The 24,100-nt window shown below is 42.1% G+C and overlaps 1 protein-coding gene across 2 annotated transcripts; it reads left to right on the forward strand.

Moving 5' to 3' along the window:
- The first annotated feature begins 1,064 nt into the window (after nt 1-1,064).
- On the forward strand, nt 1,065-23,912 carry SLC35B3 (solute carrier family 35 member B3). Of its 2 annotated transcripts, XM_053396931.1 has the most exons (10): nt 1,067-1,186; nt 6,346-6,601; nt 8,481-8,602; nt 9,688-9,842; nt 11,635-11,742; nt 15,583-15,680; nt 16,466-16,558; nt 17,039-17,150; nt 20,415-20,484; nt 22,822-23,912. In XM_053396931.1, the coding sequence occupies exons 2-10, from the start codon at nt 6,401-6,403 to the stop codon at nt 22,970-22,972; spliced, it is 1,110 nt and encodes a 369-aa protein (XP_053252906.1). In that variant the 5' UTR covers nt 1,067-1,186; nt 6,346-6,400; the 3' UTR covers nt 22,973-23,912. The 2 variants fall into 2 exon arrangements, with proteins under 2 accessions (XP_053252907.1, XP_053252906.1); XM_053396932.1 differs by lacking the exon at nt 11,635-11,742 and having other exon boundaries at nt 1,065-1,186.
- The last annotated feature ends 188 nt before the right edge of the window (nt 23,913-24,100 follow it).

Raw genomic sequence — 24,100 nt, forward strand, 5'->3', positions numbered from 1 at the left:
AGGCACAGGAGCCAGGGTTGGGCAACTTGCATAGGTGGAAAGCTATTCTGGAAAGTTTCTTCTGTGACGTGCAACACATTTCAGTCCCAGGAGCAATCAACACAAACCGTTTAGCCCCAGGGACATGAATAATAATAATAATAATAATAATAATAATAATAGAATCCTAGAGTTGGAAGAGACCATAAGGACCATCTAGTCCAACCCTCTGCAATGCAGGAAACTTTTGCCCAACTTGGGGCTTAAATTATGAGTCTCATACTCTACCAACTGAGCTAGGCTGAATTGTTGTTGTTGTTGTTGATGATATATATATACCCTGTCCATCTGGCTGGGTTTCCCTAGCCACTCTGGGCAGTTTACAGCACATAAAAAATCGTAAAAACTTTTTTTTTGTTAGCCCAAAAATAGAAAACAAGTAAGTCCCAACCAAAGAACGGCAACTTAAGCTGACAGAAAATGCAACTTAAGCCTATATAGAATAAGAGAATAAGAACATACGTTCAGAGAAGAAATAACTGTGTACACCTGAAAATGTTGGCAGCATTAAGCTAAATCCAACAGTGTAAATTAGTTTTGATGGATGCAGTAATGGAATATTGAACGGTTTGGTTTTTTTAAATTATGCAGGGATTTATGATATGCAAAAAGAAGGGAAATCACTGATATTTTAAGGATGTTAAAATGAGCATTTTAAATTGTAAAACAGAAAATTTAATAACAATTATTTTTATGCATGTGTGTGTGTGTAGTAAAACATAAGGCATTAAAAAAATGAAGAAGAAGAAGAAGTCTAGACAACAAGGTGGTGGAGAAAGATGAGGGGAAGCATGCCCAAAGCAGCGCCTGGATCCCTCGAAAGGTCTCTAGCTCGGTGCGCGCAGCAGGGCCGACGTGGCTCGCGCCTGCCCCGCCCGCCCGCCCGCGCAAGGCAGAGGCAGCGCCAGCGCCGCCAGCTCCCGCTTTGAAAGGCCGCTTCCAAGCCGCGGCGAGCGGCGCCAGGCGGAGCCACAAGAGCGCCGAGCAACTAACCCGACGCGCGGCGGTGGCGGCTCGATAGCTCGGCGCTCCCCGCCATTTTGGCCGCTTGAGGGGGAGCGGCGGCGGGGGCCGGAGCGACGGTGTCCGGCTGCCTGCACTCCTCTTCCCCGCCGCGGCCCCATCCAGCCCGCCTCTGCGGGTTCAGGTACTGGCATGGGCGCGGGGGGAGGAGGCGGCGACGGCGGGGTGGGAGGGAGGGCCGCTTCCGGGAGGGCATCTCCCGAAGTTGGGCGGGGAAGGGAGAGGCTGAGCCACGCCTGGCCGGGGGGGGGGCGGGTGGTCCGTGGCTGTTTCTTCTTGCGGCTTCCTCCTCCCGCGGCTGCCCTAGAATCACAGACGGGACCCCCAAGGGTCATCTAGTCCAACCCCCCTGCGATCCTTCCCACCGCCGACCCTTGGTGGCCTCGAACCACCAACCTTCTACTTTAACAGCCAGAGGCTTTCCTCCCTTTCCACACCTTTTATTTGCAAACAGCATTTGTTTTGAACCATTTGAAAACATTGCATTTTTAGGCTTCAGCTCTGAAAGAGAAGCGATTTCTTTATTTACAAAGTGTGAATCACGTTTATTTTGTTTGCTTGAAGGTGTAAAAGGATTTAGCATTGCATTTTCAGGCTTATGCTCCGAAGGAAACGGAAACAAAACGGGTCTTGCTCCAGTGTGGCTCCTCTCCCTCCCTGCAGTCCGGTTTCCCATGGAGAGATTTGGAAAGGGGGAGAAAGGCAGGAGGGGTTGCTTCATTCTGGAGATGGTTTCTCCAGCTGCTACCTCTGTGGACCTTCCCTTTCGGGCTTAAAGGGAGGTTGGCTGATCAGATTTAGTGTTGGGGTTAGGAAAGTAGAACCATAGAATTGTTGAGTTGGAAGGGATCCTTAGGGTCATCTAGTCCAACTCCCAGGTGCGCTCAAGCCATCAACCTGGCAAATAGCTAGGTGTACTGACCCATAAGTAGCTTATGCTCAGAGGAACTTGCGCCAAATGGCTCTGGGCTGCCCCTTCTATTGGGAAGAGTTGAGGAAGCAACTTTCGGTTGCCTTAATGAAAAGGTAGCAAATTGGTTTGTGATTTGTTGTTGTGTTCTTACTGTCTGAGTGGGAAAGTGATTGTCATTATTATTATTATTGCCTAGGCATCAAAATAACTTGCCTGGCTGTGCAAGGTTGGCCGCGGAGACACCATTTGCCGCTTTGCCTCAGGCAGCAAAATGTCTTGGGCCAGCTCTGCAGCCACTTCTGAAACCAGGGTGCATATTGCCTTCTATGCAACACATAACATTTCCTGTTTCATAATTTCATGACATAAATTTCATTCCCTTCCCAAAGCTGGTGCAAGGAGAGGAAACTGCAAAGCGCATAAAAGATGGTGCTTTTTTCCTGTGGATTGAGAAGACCAAGGGCAGCACCCCTTGCCCATCTGCATGGCAGTGGCAAGGCAGGCCAACTAGCTTTTTTCCTATTGTGAGGGGTGGAGAGACCGCGGGGCCCTATCCTCCACCTGTCTGCCACATGGCAGCAATGTCCTCTCTGCAAAAGTGGAGGGGGTTCCTGGGCTCCATCCCTCAGCCACCCATTCAGGTGTGCCTTTTTTCTTTCTGAATGGGTTGGGGGAGAATGGGACTTTAATTCCCTCACCCTGTATGGCAGCTGCAGAAGGCAAGGCAAGATGTCAAAGGAGAAGTGGGCTAGTCAGAGTGGATTGGGGTGGTGCTGTGGGCGGGAGAGCAGCAGGTAGCACCAATAAGCTTCTCTTTCTTTGAAAAGATGGGATGCAAAGCAGCGGCAGATACGCTTACAAGTCGCTGTTGTTGCGTTACTGGGTTTGCACCACTGCCAGCTGATTCTGAGTGGGCCACACACATTTTGCGGGTTGAAGAAGTGGGGAGGAAAACAACCTGTTACTGCATTTTCTTGCATCCTTCCACCCATGCGTTTGCCCTGAAATTTCCACCTGAAATCACAGTGCCAAAGCAAGATTGGAGCAAAAAAAAAAAAAAAAAGAGGGGGGATGCGGAGATAAGAGGAAAACAGTTTGCTCCTTTGCAAAGTGTGTGTGACCCACCAGGATCCATTAGTGTTGGAGAAATGAAATGCCTCTGATCTCCTCCCTGAGACACACACACACACACACACACACACACACACACACACACAGTCATGGTTTAGCATTGCATGACCCGTGAACCAGTCCATTGTGCCTTTTAACAACATTGTAACAGAATGAAATATGCCCACTGCTACATATTATTGTTGGGAAAAGGCACATTCTTTTCGGCTGTTAAAGCAAGGAATTGTGTTGTGGTTGATGTGTTTGGCAATCCTAGAGCCATTTCTGCCTCGCCACAGTATAGCCACACCGGATTGAGACGTTCCTGTAATAATGGAAGGACAATAAGAACTATGTGTGTATAAAACTCTTAATGTGATGGTGGAGGATATTTTGGTGAAAACATCCGTTCCAAATTACCTTTAATTGAACATGCATATTCAAGATTTGCTTGCAGCCCAATCCTAGACACTAAGAAATGACCTGCGAGATTGAGTTCTATGAGAATTACTTTCAAATAAGTAAGAATTGTAGCCCAGTATTGATTTCTTTGCCCTTGTGCACTTTACACCACCCATTTGTACTTACATTTACATTCTTACCAACGACTGTTATATGTATATGGGAAAACATTGGGACAATAAGTTTTATGTTGCCACTGAGCTGCATGCCTCTCTGTTTTCTTTAGAATGTTTTTTAATCAAAACATTTTCTTGCCACTTTTCTGGGCAAATGCCCATCCAAAACAGCTTACGACAAAAGCAACAAAAGATAAAAAGAAACAATATTACCAAAAAAAAGCTGTTAAAATTGTGTCTCTGTTTAAACATGTTTCACCTGTTGTTGAGAGACAGAACACAAAGTATACAAAGAGCTAGCATCCTCTTCTTCAACTTAAAATTGTAAAGTTGGAAGGGACCCCCTTCAATGCAGGAATCTCAGTTAAAGCATCCATGACATATGGCCATCCAACCTCTGCTTAAAAATCTCAAGCAAAAGAGAGTACACCACGTTCCGAGGAAGTCCATTCCACTGTCAAACAGCTCTTACTGTCAGAAGGTTCTTCTTGATGTTTAGTCAGAATCTCCTTTTTTGTAACTTGAATACATTGGTTCAGGTCCTCCCTCTGGAGCAAGAGAAAACAAGTTTGATCCATCTTCCATGACGGCCCTTTAGATATTTGATGCAGCAGCAAAAAATAGCTAATGCTATTCTAGGCTGCATCAACAGAACTATAGCGTCCAGATAAAGGGAAGCAATAGCGCCACTCTATTCTGCCATGGCCAGACCACATCTGGAATACTATGTCCAATTCTGGTCACCACAATTTTAAGAGGGACGTTGACAAGTTGGAATGTGTGTGACTAAGGAGGGTAACCGAGACGTGTTGTCAAGAGGTGGTGCAGAGTTTGTGCAGAGTCCCTGCCACAGAAGTGATTTGTGGTCAACTCTCACAGGGAAAAGTGTTCATTCCTATGCCAGACACCTTTTCCATAATAAATTAGTTGACCCTTCTTGGGCAAGGGTCATCGGTCAGTGATAGAGAACCTGCTTTGCTTGCAAAAGGGCCCAGATTACATTTCTCGACAGAACGGGAAGAGAACCCTTTCTGAAACCCTGAAAACCCGCTGCCAGTGTAGACATTGCCAAGCTAGATGTACCAACGGTCTGACTTGGTGTAAGGCAGCTTCCTATGTTCCTATCACACACATCTTCAAACATGTATTCTCTACTTTTTATTAAAAAAATTGTGATCAGACTTGGAAGATTTTTAACCCTCCATCCAAGATGACAGGTATTCTGATTTTTTCAATCTGCAGCTATGCCCAGTTTGGCACATACAGAGAATTTATCCGTTTTTGAAGAGCTGCTAGCCAGACTTCAGTAAGCATGCTTGTGACAAGGACAAAGGAGACAAGTGAAAAAAGATTTTGGGGGGAGAGTAAATGTGTTGATACACTTTCTATTAAGATGTGTGCTCATTTCAAGAGATCCATTGTTTAATCATCAATGGCAGCTGTCAGTTTAACACAACCACAAATGAAAAGGTCGGTGTTCCTTGTTTTTGAAAGAGCAGCTGAGGATTTGTTTGGCAACTTGTGATCTTAACTCTGGAAAAAAAGAAAGGAAGAAAGCATGGGGAGGAATAAGTAGAGCGGTAATGCATTCAGTTTGTAAGCATTGTGATGTCAACACACGCTGAAGACTCACACAAGCTTTGTGCAGGAGCAATCTCCACTTGGATCCATTTTATTGGGGGAAGGAAGGCTCTCTCAGGTGGAGAAACACTTACCACAAAGTAAAGAATTATAAAGGGGATACTTCCACAGATTATCCCCAAATGCATAAAGTTGCATTTTACTAGTAAATCCAGGCAAATGAAAATTAATTACTAACTTCTAGCTAAGCTGCTGATAGGGACTTTTAGAGAGCATTGACTGAACAGTATGTTTAGCCTGAAGGTGCAAAACAGAAAAAAACTTGTCGTGTAACACAGTTAGCAATTACTGTATTAAGTGTTTTGAAGCAGTGTATGACTGACAAATCCAGCTAGACATTCTGTTTAATAAATACATTTTTATTGCATATATAGTTCCTTACTTTCTAACCTGTTTCTTTTACTCAAAACACCTTGCAATAAAGGTAGCATACAACAATGTTTAAATTCTCATTTATCCTGTACTCACAGATGAGAATGTACACATCGTTTTGGTTTCACAAATTAAGATTGCCATTTTATAGTAGCAGAGCAGGGAACTGTCTCTATCCAGCATCTATGGAGGCACATGGGATGCCCCTGCTGCAAGTGTATTTTAACAGAAAGATGGCTGACGCAGTAAAGATTATAACTGATCTTAAATCTCCCCCCACCTTTTTAGTGAATCCAAGGTGGGTGTGCTTCAAGAAGAGGGAAGTGTGCTGGTTTCACATTTGTTGAAGCTTGATTTTTAAGCAGCTGTGTCGAGTTTAGCCAACAAAATTGGGAATTGTCAAATTTCCTATCTATAGTCAGTCTTATGTTAATTCTGCTGCCTCTCTAGAATCAAGATCAGAGATTTTAGTCATATAGAAGGAATGGTGCATGCTTGTTTACTTGGTTGGCATGGTGGTTTCCATAATAATGAAATTTTAAAAATCCTACAAGGATATCAATCTAAGAAGATTGATTCCGTTAAAATTAAAATTGTGCTTGGAATGTGGGACTGTCGTGGTTTTCATTTGAATGCTGTCGTGATTCAGTCTAAACTTGTTTCTTCCAGCTTTCAAACAAACATCAAATATTTCATCGCCACCGAATGCAGCAAGCTAGGAATCATGGATCTGAAATTCAATTCCTCTCGGAAGTATGTTTCTATCAGCGTACCTTCAAAGTCCCAAGCTATGTCGCCACACATCAAATCAGTAGATGATGTAGTTGTCCTTGGCATTAATCTCAGCAAATTTAACAAGCCTACCCAGTTTTTCATTTGCGTTTCTGGAGTCTTTCTGTTTTATCTTATTTATGGATATCTGCAGGTAAGTGTTGTAATTCACTGCTTATGGTAATGTTTGTGTTTTCTTCTTCAGAATAATGCATTACTCAATAAAATTCTATTGTAATCTGTAGTGGCTTGATGCAGATATGAGGGCTTATTTTCTACTGTTACTTAATTTATTACCTGTCCGTCACCCAAAGGTTTCATGATAGGCCACAGCAGTCTGAAAATGCAATTATCGAAAAAAAGCTTAAACAAATTACAGCCACAAGAATAGGGTGGGTCCTAAAAATGTCGAAGTGTCAGTTGTCAAAGTCCAGGGTAAAAAGGTGTGTCTTCATCATACAACAGAAAGCATATAAACAATATAGTGGAGATGCCACGCACAACACCTCTTCAGGGAGGCAGTTCCACGATTTAAGCGCTGTTGGTGAGAATGTCCTCTCCCAGACTACCATCATCCTGAATGTCTTGAGGGCAGTAGAACCATGAGATGTCTTCCATCTAGCCGGACCCAGATCTTAGCTTCAGCTGGCAAGACACAACTTGGGACCTGTTGTCCTGTCTTCACATACACAGTGATAGGGTTTGAACCAGCCGTGAGTAACAAGAATTAGATTTGGGAATCTTGGTGTATGGAATGGAAACATCAAATGGGTGTGCAGCTTCAGTAAAATCTCCCAGAGCCATGTCTGAGATTATTAGGGAAAGAGATTTAAAAGAAAACACCAGTAAAATGTGCCCATAACAGATTGATATGAATAACACACTGAATAATGTGTACGGTTCTGGTTGCCACATCTCTAAAAAATATACCATCGGCTGGAAAAAGGTGCAGCAAAGGGTAATGAAAATAATAATAATAATAATAATTTATTACTTTTACCCCACCCATTTAACTGGGTTGCCCCTCCCACTCTGGGCAGCTTCCAACAGAATATAAAAGAACACACGAGACCTAAGACATTAAAAGCTTCCTGCCTTGAAAGGTCATATAATTGGTTTTTGATATCTGATGGGAGGGCATTCCACAGGGCGGGCGCCACTACTAAGAAGGCCCTCAGATGGCCTTACCATCTTAGTAAAGTTTAAAATGATTTAATGCTTTATAGTTGAGGGGGGAAATATGACTAGGGGATGGAGGGCATGATAGGAGTTTATAATGTTATGAATGGTGTAGAGGAAGGACAAAGAAAATTCTCTTATAACACTAGAAATTGGGATCACCCAAGGAAACAGGTTGATAAGAGTCAGGACGGACTAAACAAAGAACTTCTTCATACAATGCATAAATCATACAGGGAATTCTCTACATCAATGATAGCAATGGCCAATAACTTAGAAGTCTTTAAAAGGAGTTTAGACAAATCCGGAGACATAAATGGCTATATGATAGCCAAATGGAAGCTCCATGTTAGGAAGCAGTCTGAATCTAGATGCTGAGGAGCAAAGAGTTGAGAGTGGGCCTTATTTTTCTCATCAGTCTTAGAAATGGAAGGCAAGCCTTGATGGACTCATCAAGTAGGGTTTTCCTTATGTACTTATGTCATGCTGGAGTCTTGCACAAGAGGTGAGTAGATGAAGGGGACATTTCTCTGAGTTTAAAACCCACCCAATGGGCCAACAAAATAGGATATCTAATGCTGGTGCTTGCTTTTCACACTGATGTTCAAAAACAAAGTACATGAATTAAAAACAAGTCAGAAAGAGTATTCAAATTAATACCAAGTCTTAACTTGACAGGATGGTTAGCCAGATTCATTAAACTAATGATAATTCTGTTCAATATTTTAAGTTGGGAGGCAAAAAAATGTTAAAGCAAATTTCTGAGTAAGTCTAATTTTAAAAGTTAAAAATATACAACATGGTCACATAGGCAATGCTTTAAATATAATGCTTCTCTGTTTTCCCTCTTCCAGGAACTGATATTTTCAGTGGAAGGTTTTAAACCCTTTGGGTGGTATCTTACATTAGTGCAATTTGGGTTTTATTCCATTTTTGGACTCATAGAACTACAGCTTATTCAGGACAAAAGGAGACGGTATGCTATTATCTATATAGTCTTACTTTTTCAGATTATTATGTGGGTTAAATTTGGTTAACTATTTAACCAGAAATGATTTGTGAAGTTGAATTGGGGCAGAAATCAGTCAAATATTATTTCTAAACATTTTGTCTGATTTAGTGAGATTCCATGACAATGCCCATGGTGTTGACTTGTGGAGCTGTCAGCCCAATGAAAAATGAGTATTGAATTTCTCTCCCTCCCCTCTTAATGTGGGGAGTTACTTTAAGATCACTTAATTGGCACAAATTTTAAAATTAATAAAAACATAGCAACAGATGCATACATTTCTCATTTATTTTATACTGAAAAAGAGAATCATTTTTCTTTGTGGCTTTTATAATCTGTTCACATCACATGCTGGATGTCAGCTGATTCCAGAGTTTCTGAAATATTTGAGTCGTGTTACAATGGAAACTTCTGCAAAAAGGCTAGGATCCAACGGACTGTATGGGGAGCTTCCATGCATGAAGTAGACCTTCCTGATCACAGATCTCCCATCCAGTAACTCCCGAGAAGTTACTCCTGAAATCTGGAAGACCTGTAAGAGCAGCCTTCCAGTTTGTTCCAAAGGCCGCTCAGAAAAGAAAGTGGGCTGTTCATATCCCAACTCTTCTTTGGGCATTAATTTTTTTTTCCTAGGGCTGTATAATATACAGAGTTCAGGGGTTTGAGGTTTTATATTATCTGAACCTACAGGAAAGTCACTATTCTCAGGACAGTTATTTTGGATTAATCCCACTGATTGGTACAGAATATGTTGTATTCTGCATGTCTGTGTAGGGCAATGAATGAAAGGCATGAAATAGCATGCTTTTATATCTTCTGTTGTAAAATAGAATAAATCGCCAACATAGTGGCAGTAAATGATAATACAGTAGTTAAGTTTTCTGGTTTATTATATCTAATTAAATAAAAAATAAATTCAGATTTCAGCACTAATTTGAATTCCATGAAAAGTCACCAGTTTGGTTATTAATCTTTACTTGCCACAATATTAAAGCCTCTCTTTTAGTGTTGACATTTGCTCCCCAATACAGAGCTTCATTTATATTTTCCAGGATCCCAGGCAAAACCTACATGATAATAGCTTTTCTAACAGTGGGTACAATGGGTTTATCAAATACCTCCTTGGGATATCTGAATTATCCTACACAAGTAATCTTCAAGTGCTGTAAACTGATCCCAGTTATGATAGGAGGAGTCTTTATACAAGGTATGCCTTATTCTTGCTATTGAATGCTGTTCATTTCAGAAAATAAACTTGTAAAGACCCAGCAATGGTTTATTTTCTCTTCCCTAAACCCTCTCTATCCATTGCCTCACTGTAGAGGTCTTAAGTTGCTTTGAAATCCTGGATTGATTTTGAATTTGAGTCAGTAACCAAAATGAATCAAGACAAAACTGCAAAGGAGGCCTAGAAGCAACTTGTAGGGTGGAGAATCTTAGAATGTGATTGGGAAAGTATTTTTGATGCATTCCTGATTTAGACTGTCCAAAATGTAAATAGCTGGTAATTGAGGCAGAATTATTATCTGAACTTGCATTGAGTGTCTCTTGAGACCTATATTCCTCCACTACACTCCCTCTCCCTCCCTCTCTCTCTCTCTCTCTCTCTCTCTCTCTCTCTCTCTCTCACACACACACACACACACACCCTGTTTGGTGAAAGTGGGTGTAATTCTATTGTGTTGAATTATTTTTGGGGAGGAGAGGCAAGTCTTTGTGTTTCTTTAAGGATATGACCAGAGCCTTCATTTTTTGTGCTGATCATGCTACACCTCAGCCACTAATAAAAGTTAACACTGCAGGGTTGAGTCTTGTTAACGCTTTTGGGGAGGCTCGTGGTGGTGGCTTCACTTTGAAAAAGTTTGACATTTCTTGCCTGAGCCTAGAATAATTTATCTACTAACTCCGTTCATGAAATCCCCAAGGTGCTACTGCTTTCATTTGATGGAGAGAGGCTCACTTATATGGGTTATTTTTACTCTTTGGGAAACCTAGGAAAACCGCCCTTTGAATTGGCATTCTTGTTGCTTTTAGTGAGTGCAGCTGGCTAGTTTTTTTGAATTTGGTTATGAAGTGAAACAGCTGAGAACAGTAGTAATAATTGTTGGTTTACTTAATGATCATGAAGTTAGATTTCAGAGATTGATTTCAGACTTGAAATTCTCTTTACCTGTTAAACTAAACATTCTAGGCTCAACACTTCTTAATACCTTTGAAGCATCTAGAATGGGAGGTGAAACATACCGCCTGCAAAATTTCAGTATCCACATGCCCCGAGATTTTAGACGTCTTTACAAAACTATATGTTAAAAAGTTTCAGGTCTGGCAGAAAATGTATCTGTAGGCCACCTATTTTGATACTAGGTGTCAGGATATTGCCACCGAGGGCTGGTTCATATGTTCCTCCAGTGGAATGGTTGCTGCCTCTGCATTGCTACATCACACAACAGTCCAGCAAAGGAGACAAAGGATGCTTCTCATGCCAGTACAGTTGTACCTTGGAAGTCGAATGAAATCTGTTCCGGAAGCCCGTTCAACTTCCAAAACATTTGGAAACCAAAGCGCGGCTTCTCATTGGCTGCAGGAAGTTCCTGCAGCCAATTGGAAGCCCTGTTGGACGTTCAGATTCCAAAAGAAGGTTCGAAAACCAGAACAATCACTTCCGGGTCTGCGGCGTTTGGGAGCCAAAACGTCTGTGTTCCAGGGCGTTCAGGATCCAAGGTGTGACTGTACTCTGGGCTCCCAAACGCCAGAGTGTAACTCCATCCATGCTTCCCATTGGTTCTTTTTATTATATATGTTACTGCACCAGTGTGGAAAAAGACCACGCTCAAGCAGCAACAAGGTTGATAATGAGATTTAGGATTTGGCCCCAAGAGCTTGAGTTAGGCGGTGAATTGAATATTTGTTTACTTGCTGTGTACTCAGTACCAAATGAACCAAAGAATTAAATCTTCCATCATTGCATGGTGTCAACTTCTCCCTTTTTTCCTGCACAGGAAAACGTTACAATATTGCGGACGTTTCTGCTGCAGTGTGCATGAGCTTGGGCTTAATATGGTTTACTCTAGCTGACAGCACCATTGCACCGAATTTTGACTTAACAGGTAAAATCTTTAATGGAAATTCGTACTCTGATAGGAATTGATGTGTTTTTGGAGAAGAAAACTGGCGTATCTCCAGCAGAGCCAGGCTGGGGGACATACAGTGGCATAGCTGAGCTGGGAACCTGCTTGGCTGAGCTAGAGATCTGCCATGTCCTAACTCTCTCATCACAGTGGATTTAGGATTATGGATCTAGGATTAGGACTGTGCCCTAAGAGCCACTGAGAAAATTTCTGTAGAGCTTCTCGGTCCAGTATATCTGAAGGAGTGTCTCCACCCCCATCGTTCTACCCAGACACTGAGGTCCAGTGCCAAGGGCCTTCTGGCGGTTCCCTCACTGCGAGAAGCCTAGTTACAGGGAACCAGGCAGAGGGCCTTCTCGGTGGTGGCACCCTCCCTGTGGAACGCCCTCCCACCAGATGTGAAAGAGAACAACAACTACCAGACTTTTAGACGATATCTGAAGGCAGCCCTGTTTAGGGAAGATTTAATGGTTGAGGCATTACTGTATTTTAATATTTGGTTGGAAGCCACCCAGAGTGGCTGGGGAAGCCCAGCCAGATGGGCGGGTTATAAATAATAAATTATGATTATTATTTATTATTGTGAAGGAGAACCTCCTTGTTGATTTTACCAAAGAAAAAGAAAAAGCTGTTTTCATAATGGTTGAAGAGGTCAGGTTTGGAACCCATTCCCCTGAAGGAATGCCAGCCAGCCATATACCCCTTTGCATTCTGCTCGCAATATAACAGAATGCTGTACTTTTCCATATTGCATCCTAGCTTTATTTTTTAATTAAAATTTCAATTTTAAATTAGACTTTTCCTCATTATTCAATACTTCACTTGCAGTCAGCCTGGGAATATACTTTCGCATGCAATTTTCAATGTGGAAAATAAAAACTAAAAAGACAGGAAAATGAGTTCTGCAAAGCAGAACCCTTTGCTGAATAGCAGTCGAACTCCACGACCTTTACAAGATGCATACTTAATGAAGCAGGAGACTATGCACTTTGAGGGCAAAGCTGATCCCATATGTCTGTTTCAAAAAAAAAAATCTATGTAAAGCCATCGCTTTCGTTCAGTGCTTAATATTATCGCTGGTTTCTACATGTGTGTATTTGCTGTACAAAAAAAGAGATGTTGTTTAGGACTCTGAGTAATTATAACCAGGGTTTTACTTTACTGCCAGAATTTGGGCATGTAATGCAACAGGCTTGTATATTTCTACTTTTATCAGTATTATTATTATTTTTTTAAGAGAAATGAATTGTCAATCCATTAGGAGATGGAAGGAAGAACACATAATCCATAGATCCATACAATAAAGCAGCCTGAACTTGTAGGGATGGTGCCAGGTTTCCTTCCTTTTCTCTGAAGTTTTTGCTTTAACCCCCACTCTTCATGGCCAACTGCAATGAAGTTTATGTAAACTGCATTTGCTCATATTTCTTATGTTGACCTTGGCTTCCCCCTTCATCTGTTTTGCCACTGTCCAAATTTAAATTCCCTTGAGATAGGGAGTTGATTTTCTTTCTTCGCTTGTGCTTTAAAGTATTGTGTACATGGATGGTAGGATGTAGAACATGGGTAGGCAACCTAAGGCCCGGGGGCCAGATCTGGCCAATCGCCGTCTAAATCTGGCCCGTGGACGGTCTGGGAATCAGCGTGTTAGTACATGAGTAGAATGTGCCCTTTTATTTAAAATGCATCTCTGGGTTATTTGTGGGGCATAGGAATTCATTCATTTTTTTCCAAAATATAGTCCGTCCCCCACAAGGTCTGGGGGACAGTGGTCCGGCCTCCTGCTGAGAAAGTTTGCTGACCCCTGGTGTAGAACAAATAACGTTTACACTACAGCAGGAAATTCAGTCTGCCAGTTCAGATGTCACAGTAAAGCCAGGGTTGGGCAACCACCAGTCTGTGGGCCAAATACGACCCACCAGATCATTCCCCCTAAATGGCACCTACCTGCCCCCCCGATGTCATATGTGGGGCAGGTAGAGTGGCAGCTGATTCAGCTACTTGACCAAGTTCCTCAGCTGATAGGTGGCGAGTTCAAGCCTGCTTGGTTTGGCTGCAGAAGTTATCCACTGGGAACCTGTGCATGCAACTTATCCCCACAGAAAGCAGCCTTGAATTCCCTCCCTCTCAGCTGATGGGCGATGGAGTTTAAGCCTGCTGGTCGGCAGCACTTTGAAACACTGTGCAAACCTTGTGTAGTGCCGTGAAATCACTATTTTCCCGCAACCCTGTGGACCACCTTTAACAGGTGTGTGGGATACCTCACCTGATGTCATTATGATGGGTGGAGATGCCCACTTGTCAAAAGTGGGGGGATATGAAGAACCTAAAGGTTATCCACCCTTGCACCGACTTATAGTTTAGCATGATATGAACAAATCAAAACTCTGCCCTTTGTCCCTCCTCCACAAGGAATTCAGAACTGTTCAATTTTGTTTCTGCTTAACTGTGGCTTATGGCGTTGTCAACGGTGGCTAATGTTAACGTCACAAGTCAACATCAAACCTAAGCAAACGCTTCAAAACTCTTCTTTGTAATTGTGTGAGCAAGGAGCACAGAAGGCAGCTTGATCTCATCACTAAGCTATGGTTTTGTTGACATCCCAGTACGGCCGTTGTGTTCAAATTTGCCTTGGGTCCTGCTAAAAAATTATGTGTCTCAAGCAAAATGTTTTGCTGTCATTGTGCTGAAATAAAGTTTTCATAAGTCAGTCACAATGTCAAGTTCTTAACTTGCCTTGCAGTGCATGCAGCCCTATTCCTGGTCACTAAATAATATTAGATTTCCTTTCACTAGTTTATAATCAAATTGTTGTGGAAGCATTTACACTCAAGCTTGTATTATTCTTAGCTGAAGCATTTCTTGAGTTGCATAATTTAATCAAAATTCTTTAAACATTCACATTGTCAAGGGCAAATCTATTTACATGTGACAGCTTTTGCCCAAGGAGACAAAACTGAGCTTTGAGGTTAAACGGAACTTGTAATTTTTGCTGATACAAATGTTAGAAACATAAAAACTGAGTGAATTTAAAGTATCGGCTGTGTGAACAGTATCACCCATATTGTGTCCATCAAAGACTGGAAAATTAGATTTAAGGCTCTTTTAATAGTATTGAAGAACATGGTAAGCGATGTTGTGTAAAAATGGGGAAATACAATAAGCCTAAATATGCAGCAATACAGATTCTGTTAATTTTATTAATTAATTGATTTGATTGATTTAAAATGTTTAAATGTTGTTGCACGTCAAGCAGTTGTTGCTTTCTTTGCTATCTGGAAAGAATATATATTGCAAAGTATATCCCTCTAAATGTTTGTCTTCCCTTCTGCTTTCCCCCCCCTCAAAATGGAGAATATGGTTGCTTTTGTGTTGTTCTTTGCATCATATGTAAAAAGCAGGTCTTACACAGATTTTAATAGTGCAGAGAATAAGAGAATGTATAACCCTTGTTTTCTAAACTACAATCAGGAGTGCCAAATTGGCCCCATGGCCCTGGCACAGAATTTTGTGGGTGCTCGGCCCCTTCATGGGGAATTTTGTGGGCGCTCAGGCACCCAGGGCCCCAGGAAGTTGGCACCTATGACTCCAATAGGTCTACATCAGAAGAACCATGGGCAATATTTATTTGTGGCATCCCACTTGCACAAATGAGACAATTCCAGTTTTGGTGAGGAGGAGAGAGAGTTTGATCTGGCGAGCAAAAACGTTTGCACTGACAGAACAATTGCCTTAGTGCAACAGTGAATTTTATCCATAATGCTAGAGTATGCGTCTATTGCTTTATTTTATGTTATGTCCTTTTCTGATTCCTTGAAGGTGTGGTCCTTATATCCCTTGCCCTCTGTGCAGACGCCATTATAGGAAATGTGCAGGAAAAGGCTATGAAGTTGCACAATGGCTCCAACTCTGAAATGGTAAATGTTTGCCTTCTATAATTTCATTCAGTTATGGGAGCTGTGGGGCGGAGTTCTGTTCTATTTCTGTCTACTATTTTAAGTCGGTCAGCCATGATTAAAAAATGTGCATTGCACTGAACTCAGAAGTGACTTGAAAACATCACAAAAACATTGAGGAATGGGGTGGGGCAGAGGCAGAACAGAGTGTTTTTAGGCTTTGTCAATGGTGTTTCAAATATACGCGATTTCACTTTAGTGTACGGTACCTCGAAACATAACCCCCACGTAAATGGAGGGTTGCCTGTACAGGAATAGTCCTGTCTGGTTGTTGCCAATAGTAAACATTTGTTGCTCTGGCCTAAGTTAATGGCAAGAGAAATTGTGAATTTAAAAATAAGAGACCGGAGCGCAACTTCAGACAGAGTTTTATTAAAAATTAAAAGATTTGTCTTCACAACCAGCAACTACTGCTGTATAACTTGGGTAAGGCCAATGCAAGCAATTGCCATTTAATTCATGATAACTGTAACTATCACTCAGAACAAGGCTGTATAAAACGGCAGATCTGTTAACCAGAGAATCACCTTGTAAGTGTATATCAATTGCCATTTGAGGTGTGTTTATCAAGCAAGTCACTCAGAAGCTAATAACTGAGGTTATTGCCTGTATTATACTTGAAAAACGTAACTTTCAAAAGAGATTACATTCTTCCAGCAAAGAGATGTGCTAATAGAGCGCACATTATATTTGGCATTTTAAAAATACCACAAGATTAAAATAATTTGTTTTTTTAACTATTCCAGGTTTTGTATTCCTATTCAATAGGTTTCCTGTATATTTTATTGGGACTGACATGCACTAGTGGCTTAACCCCTGCAGTAACATTTTGCTCAAAGGTAAATAATTTTTTTCCATTAAAAAAAGTGTGATTTCCCCCCCATTCATGTGCTGTTAGATTATTTTTGACCAAATCACATTACGAGGCTTTGCATTCCTGCTTGAACTTTTTTTTATGATGCATTGATGATTTTCACTGCACTTGATACTTTTCTTATGAGTGATTGTTTATTATACTGCAATAAATAAACAAACAAACAAATGTGCATTAAAGTTGATTCTTTGATCCATTGACTTGGGTATATGTACCCAGCCTCATCAGAAATTACTTTTATTCTTCAAAAAGTCCAGGAGTAATTTTTTTATCATTTCATTATGACTTTCCTCAATTTTCCAATAAGAATAAATAAAATCGTGAATGATTTAAGATTTTGTTATTTTGGTTCGGGCAGTTGATTAAAGGCATTTATTTCATTTTGCAGTACCTCGGGGTTTGTTTTGCATCTTCCTCCATTTAATATTTTGTCTTGTTCCTGCAGCACCCAGTTCAAACATACGGCTACGCATTCTTGTTCTCCTTGACTGGCTATTTTGGAATCTCTTTTGTCCTAGCCCTGATTAAAATCTTTGGAGCACTTTTAGCTGTGACAGGTACAGTTCATTTTTTTAGTTCATTTTTTAACAGAAGAATTGAATAAAAAATCCAGATTTGGGATAAAGCTTGTACATTATTTCTGCTCCGTCTCCTGTTCTTTTGTTCTGTGAATGGTTTAATGGGTTCATGTGGTGAGGGGTAGCGTGTCTTAGATACGTACCACTTTTTTTGTTTTGATCCGATGCTTCCACCTACCAGACTGCTTGCGCAAATACATAGATCATTGCAGCAGAGGTAAATGTCACCTTCCACACATTTGCAATTCAAAAATGCACGGCAGATATGTATTAAATGGAAAAGAAATGTGTATAAAAGCAAATGAGGTAGAGAAAAAGAAATGATTAAATTATAACATCTCTAAGCTCCTTGACTGTAAATTGGGGAGGGGGGAGTGTCTTTCATTTTTCCTTACTTCAACAGGATTCCAATTATATATGAATAAGAATTCTGTCAATTCAGTAGCATTAAAGCATTACATTCACTGCTCAGTTATACAGGCATGACAAATACGTTCTCAGAATCAATACTGGAAATAATTTGGTGGTGGGTGGGACCAAATATTAACCTTAGAAGGGGGTGGGGTGAGAAGCTCTAGAAGGATCCTAGACCCATCTATCAAGCAGATAAAAGTCTTGGTTTGGTTAAAAAAAAGAGGGGGGATAAGATATTAAGCTTTATCTTTTTCTCTATAAACCTTAATAAAATTTATTTTAGAAAAATACATCAAACTGACTTCTGGGGCTAGTCTTTGTATATTAGAAGCATATGTTGCCTTACTTTAAATCCACATCCAAGAATTTTCCCTGACAGCATAGTAGACTTGGGGAGAATGATCAAATGACCCACATTGGACAGATAGCCTACTGTTGCACTGATGAGGAGATGGGTCATTCGGCCTTGTACCCTATAGTCCAGCGGGGGGGGGGGCATGTTTCCACTCCCCTGGAAACATTTCCAGGCATCTTTAGGTCCAACAGGCAAGGAGTCTGTGTCTGCACTAGGACAGAGAAGGTGAAAAGGATCATTTACCCCCCACCTCCAAGAGGTTGGGCTCCAAGCCCCCATCAGCCCCTGCTGTCATGGCCAGTGGTCAGGGCTCATGGGAGGTGAGGTCCATACACATCTAGAAGAGCCACAGGATCTCTAATTTCTGCACTAGGGTCTTGGTCCTAAGCCTTCCCTGGAAGCAGCTGTATATGCAAACCCATTTAGAGAGGAGTGTGTCAGCAAGGATAGAAAGGGTTGCCATCTGCCTGGTGGTTTCTGAAGGCTGTTGCGGTCACTTTGACTGGTGCCAGCGCCAAGCATGCTGCAGTATAGTTGTTTAAATGGCACACAGGCCAGTGCTGCATATTACTTTTCCATTTGTCCAGCAGAGGATGCAGTTTTGGCAGCTATACAAGTCTCCACTTTTATACCACAGCAGCTAAAGTGTGAGCTTAGGCTGCTCAATTGTCGGCCTTCATTGAGCCCTGCCATTAGGTAAATGCAGTTAAGAGACCTGGAAAAATGATGCTTTTTTATTTTTAAAAATTGCATAAATAGGAGGAACAGTCTCCTCCTCCCCAATTAAAGTCAGGCTCCCCTTTTCATTCTAGCAACAAACACCCGAATAACCTTGGACAAATCACTTCACCTTCTCGTGCCTCCATTTTTCATTTTTTATAAAATGGGAATAAAATATTTAACACATCCATAAAGAAGTGCTTTGGCTATCCATTGAAGAAGAAGGGGGGAAAGTTCTGTGTTACTGCTGCATATTATTTCATTGCAGGGGATTGTGGCAGAATGAGACAGATATACGGTATGGTGAAAGGCTGATAAGACGCCCTATAAAAAAGGCTTCATAACTACAAAATCTTCTGCTCAAGCCGAAGACTGACAGGCAGCCTGAGCAACATAATTTGCTGACCTTGTTGTGCCTGCAGGGGAATTCCAGCATGCACAGTCATAGACCCTGTGAAGTCTGCTTGGGTGTATAGATGCCTAAAGGTGCTGGGGATGAGGAGCTTGCCATGGGCTGGAGCTGCAGTAACCAGCCAGCAATGCTGCAAGATTTATTAGAGCAACCGATCCGGTTGATAGATTGATCATCTGCCTTTTTCCCAGTTAATCAGTTGAATCGGTTAGACAGTAGGTGCCATTTTGAGATACCGAAGGAAGGAAGAGACTTGCAGTTTACAGTGGTACCTCGGGTTAAGTACTTAATTGGTTCCGGAGGTCTGTACTTAAGCTGAAACTGTTCTTAACCTGAAGCAGCACTTTAGGTAATGGGGCCTCCTGCTGCCGCCGCGCTGCCAGAGCACGATTTCTGTTATCATCCTGAAGTAAAGTTCTTAACATGAAGCACTATTTCTGGGTTAGCAGAGTCTGTAACCTTAAGCATATGTAACCCGAGGTACCACTGTATTATAGAACCAAACCTTACCACTCACAGTTAGGCAAACTACCTTTAATGCATTAAAAAAAAATCCCTATTGCAGTAATGAATCATGACCAAAACAAGCGTAAAGCATAACTGGATGACAGTGTACTCTTCTCAATTACAATTGGTTCTCCGTTGATTAAGCAACTAAACCTTTTGCTGACTGATCCACAGATTTAAAGCCCATATTATGTAGTTAGACACAAAAGATCTCATGCAATGATTTTGGTCTCTCTGGTTCCTTTTCTTCACCACCTCTGGGCGACCATGTATCCAAAAAATTTGGGACCCCTTTAGAAGCACCTTCAAGCATTGCACATCATCATGCCAGCTGAGAGAGCCAGCCATGAGAGCTTTCTTCCAGCATTGGATCAGAGCTCTAGATCAAGCAGATTTTTTGTGTGTCTCTTTTTTAAAAATAGCCTGTGTCTGTAGCCTGGTGAATGTTGATAAAGTTATTATTGGAATAACTTTACATTGATGCTTTGCCGTTACATAGACCGCACACTGTGGCAGATGTAAAGCAGCACCCATGTGGCCACCACCCCTCTAAATCCAGAGAAGACTAGTAATAAACCAGATGTGAAAACAAGAGAATAAGTTGGTGATGCCTAACTTAAATGCCATTCATTTTGATGGAGCTGAAGTGCAGCTAACTTTCTCTGTATTGGGGGCCATGATGTCAGTCTGTTGCAAGTAAATGCAAGCTGCAGTAAGGCGTGAGGTTGTGATTACCGCGTTTGCCATCCTTTGCATGATGCTTCTGTTCTGGTGCATTGAAACTGTATTTTAGTTTGGATGGAACTAATGTTTTAACGGACTTGTTTTCCTTCAGTCACAACAGGAAGAAAAGCCATGACAATTGTACTTTCTTTTCTGTTTTTTGCAAAGCCATTTACATTCCAGTAAGTATCCATCTACATGTATTGACTATAATTAATACACCTAATGTATATAATGTTGTGATTTAAATGTAATCACTGAACGCATCTGTCAGAGGCTCAGGAGCAGAAGAGCAGGGGAGAGAGCAAATAGAGAGCGGAGGAGAGGAATCAGAGGGGAGCGTAGGGGAATATGACAGTGGACCGAGAGATTCCATGAGCTTCTCCAGCGAATCAGAAGATTCCCAGGAGGGGGCGCCTATGGTAAGGGCGAGGCGAGTCCCAGGGGGGACGATCCATAAACAAGGAACCAGAGGGGAGTCCCAAAGGAGTAGCGGAGGAGTAGGGCCAGTTCCCCCACCAGAGCACAGTGGGGGGGAAGAGTCACGTGAGTCAGGACCAGCTTCTCCTCCATCGGGGAGTGGGGAGATGGAGGGAAGTCCAGGTCCAGCTAGCCTCCCCGAAAGGGGGAGCAGTGACACAAGTGTAACGGTCAGAAGGAAAGTGGGAGGCTGCGCGCGCGCGCCAAGTTCAAATGTGGAGGAGCGCGGGACAGCAGAAAACCCGGATTGGGAGCCAAGTCCTAAAGCCCGAAAGAGGGGGGGGGGGAAGAGTCGGCAGAATCAGCGTCAGAAGAATCTAGGAGGGCTGAGACTCCGACTAGCAGAAGGACCCAGAGAAAGAAGGAACAGAGGAAGAGGTGGAGTAAGGCTAGAATCTTAAGCTGGTGTCAGGGGGGAGGAGATTCAGATGGGACTTCTACGGTCTGATGGATAGATGTAGCGTTGCGCGCTGCGCGTCTGGAAATGAGACTGAACTTCAATAAAGACTTTTTAACTTGAGCAAGAAGCAGCGTTGGTCTTGTGTGAGCTGGGACCTTGGGCAGCGCTGACAGCATCATATAAAAATTTTTGATAATTTATGGCCCACCTGCAGGGATTTTTTATTTATTAATTATTTTCCACTTGTATCCCACTTTCCTCCATGGAGCCCAAGGCAGCATAGATGGCTCTCCCATTCTCCATATTGTCCTCACAACGATGTTGAGGGTTAGTGACTGGCCCAAGGTCACTGAACTTTCTGGTCAAGTGGGGATTTGAACTCTGGTCTCCCAAGGCCTAATCCTGCATTCTTACCAGTACATCCCATAAGCAAGCCTATGCTTTGCTACACCCACAGTGGGATTTCTGTTTTTGTTCCGTCCTTGACTCGTGTGGGGTGCATGAGCTTAAGACATGAAGAACAGAAGCAAGAACAGAACTAAGGGGCACTTGGATAAATTAATTTGATACGTGGCTACAAGTGGGAGGTTGTTACATTGTTTGCCCGAAACCCCAAAATTATATGCCATCACAAACGTAAACAGACTTTTAAAATGAATTAAGGCCCACCCAAAGAAGATGTGTGCTTTGTTATGTGTTCGGGAGCCAGCATGGTGTAGTGGTTAAGATCGATGGACTAGTAATCTGGGGAACCGAGTTCACGTCTCCGCTCCTCCACATGCAGCTGCTGGGTGACCTTGGGCTAGTCACACTTCTCTGAAGTCTCTCAGCCCCGCTCACCTCACAGAGTGTTTGTTGTGGGGGAGGAAGGGAAAGGAGTTTGTTAGCCGCTTTGAGACTCCTTAAGGGGAATGAAAGGCAGGGTATCTTCTTCTTCTTATCTCCTAATCAGTCTTCACCAGGGTTGATAATGTTGTCCCACCTCTCCACCAGGGGGGGCGCTCAATCGCTCTCCATACAGAGATGTAGCTGAAGAGGCCGCCCCCCATAGGGAGCTGCCTCTTTTTTTGTGTGTGGCATCCTTCCTTCCAGGACCCATACACAGAAGTTGGGATGCTCAGAAGGCAGGCAGTGCTTATTGTCACTAAGAATAAACCTTTATAGGTATAACAGCAAAGTGTTCACCCAATTTTTAGAGCAAAAACATGTCCTAGCACTCACGAAATTTGGAAAACGCACATTTCGTAATAGCAGTGAACTGACTTGTGAAATAAATGGAAACCTTGGTTTCGGAGACAATACAAACCCGTCTTGCTATATGGAAATTAGAAGATGCATTATAAATCTTAGAATCATAGAGTTGGAAGGGACCGCGAGGGCCATCTGGTCCAGCCCCCTGCAATGCAGGAATCTTTTGCCCAACATGTGGCTTGACCCACAGCCCTGACATTAAGAGTCTCAGCTCTACCGAGGCAGATGAATACTTATGGAAGCTAATTTTTTCGGTCTACCATATTCCTCCACCCCTTTACAAATTCAATTTTAAATTCTGGGACTACCGCTTTGCTTCCTACAAGACCCTTGCCATACATACATACAGTTGCTAATGTGTTGTTCCACCCCTCTTTCTCCATTTTAGGTACGTGTGGTCAGGCTTGCTGGTTGTCCTTGGTATATTCCTCAATGTTTACAGCAAGAACATGGATAAACTCAGACTCCCTTCAGTGCGCAGTCTCTGGAATAAATGTACCGAAGAAAAACAGACAAGGACGTTGTCCCAAACGGTGTAGACAGTGGCTTGCGCCATGTGTTGCGCTGGACTGTTTGTTTCTGTTACTTCATTGCAATAGTCTCCAGCTGACTCGTTTTCCAAAGGGAATGACACTAAAACCAAAGGAGTCAATGGCATTTCGTCGACTTGCAGATGGCGGACATCAGCGTCTCTGTGAAAACCCTCTCTTGGAAGCTCCCAGGTCTCATCCTGTGTGGGGGCCCGGTCTGGATAATGGCATTTGACGATGGGCTCTGAGGGACAGTGGTTCTCGTGTGAGCTGTTGAAATCTTCACTCCAAATAGGGCACATAGGAGAGGGTGTGTGTGATTAATTTGGGCATTTTAATTGCTGCTGCTCTTGAAATCAAGTGGGTCTTTGTGTTTTATTGTTGGGATCAGTTTATTTAAATGTAATGCTGTTTTGAAACAAGATAGAAACTAATCAGAACGTGATTGACTAAACTGAAAGGTTAAGCCGGCGAGGTTTTAATTATTATGCCATAACTTTTTTTATTTTTTATTTTTTAAAAAAAAGTCTTAAAGCTTCTATTCCCATTGTTTTTGGTATTGAAGGTTTTCTTCTGAAGGAAAAAGCAAAATGAAATTCTCTTCAAGTGGGTGGCTTTGAGACACGTTTAAAGGAACCAGCCTCCTGTCTATGCATTTTCTCTCTCTCGTTGATTCGTAACGAATGGTACTTCACATTAAAGTATCAAGAAGGTCTTAATGTACCGGACAGCTCATTTCCTTGCTACCTCTCCATATTGTAATGAAATGAGTGGGACCTAGGAAAGTAGCTAAAAGAGTGGAGGAGGGATTACTTTGATTATTGCATATTGTAATTAGCTTAGAAATGGGCTCGTTCAGTGGAGCGCTTTCTATACTGTGCACTTTAACAAATTCTGTGCCATGAAAAGCTGAATTCCGCAACGTGAATAAATTCTGCACATGTGTTTATTTGCTTGTTTTACATTCTTCCTTTTGCTTCTGCAAATCATGGGGAACTACAGTTATGTAGAATGTTCGTGCCAAACTTTTACCTGCTACTTAGCTTTTCCTTTTAACTTCTTAACACATTTAAGCCTATATATAGACTTAGGAGCTAGAAGTTTCTTTTAAACAAATTGTCAGGGTGCTGAATGCTG

Source organism: Podarcis raffonei, chromosome 7, assembly GCF_027172205.1.
Source record: "Podarcis raffonei isolate rPodRaf1 chromosome 7, rPodRaf1.pri, whole genome shotgun sequence".
NCBI classification, from domain to species: domain Eukaryota; kingdom Metazoa; phylum Chordata; class Lepidosauria; order Squamata; family Lacertidae; genus Podarcis; species Podarcis raffonei.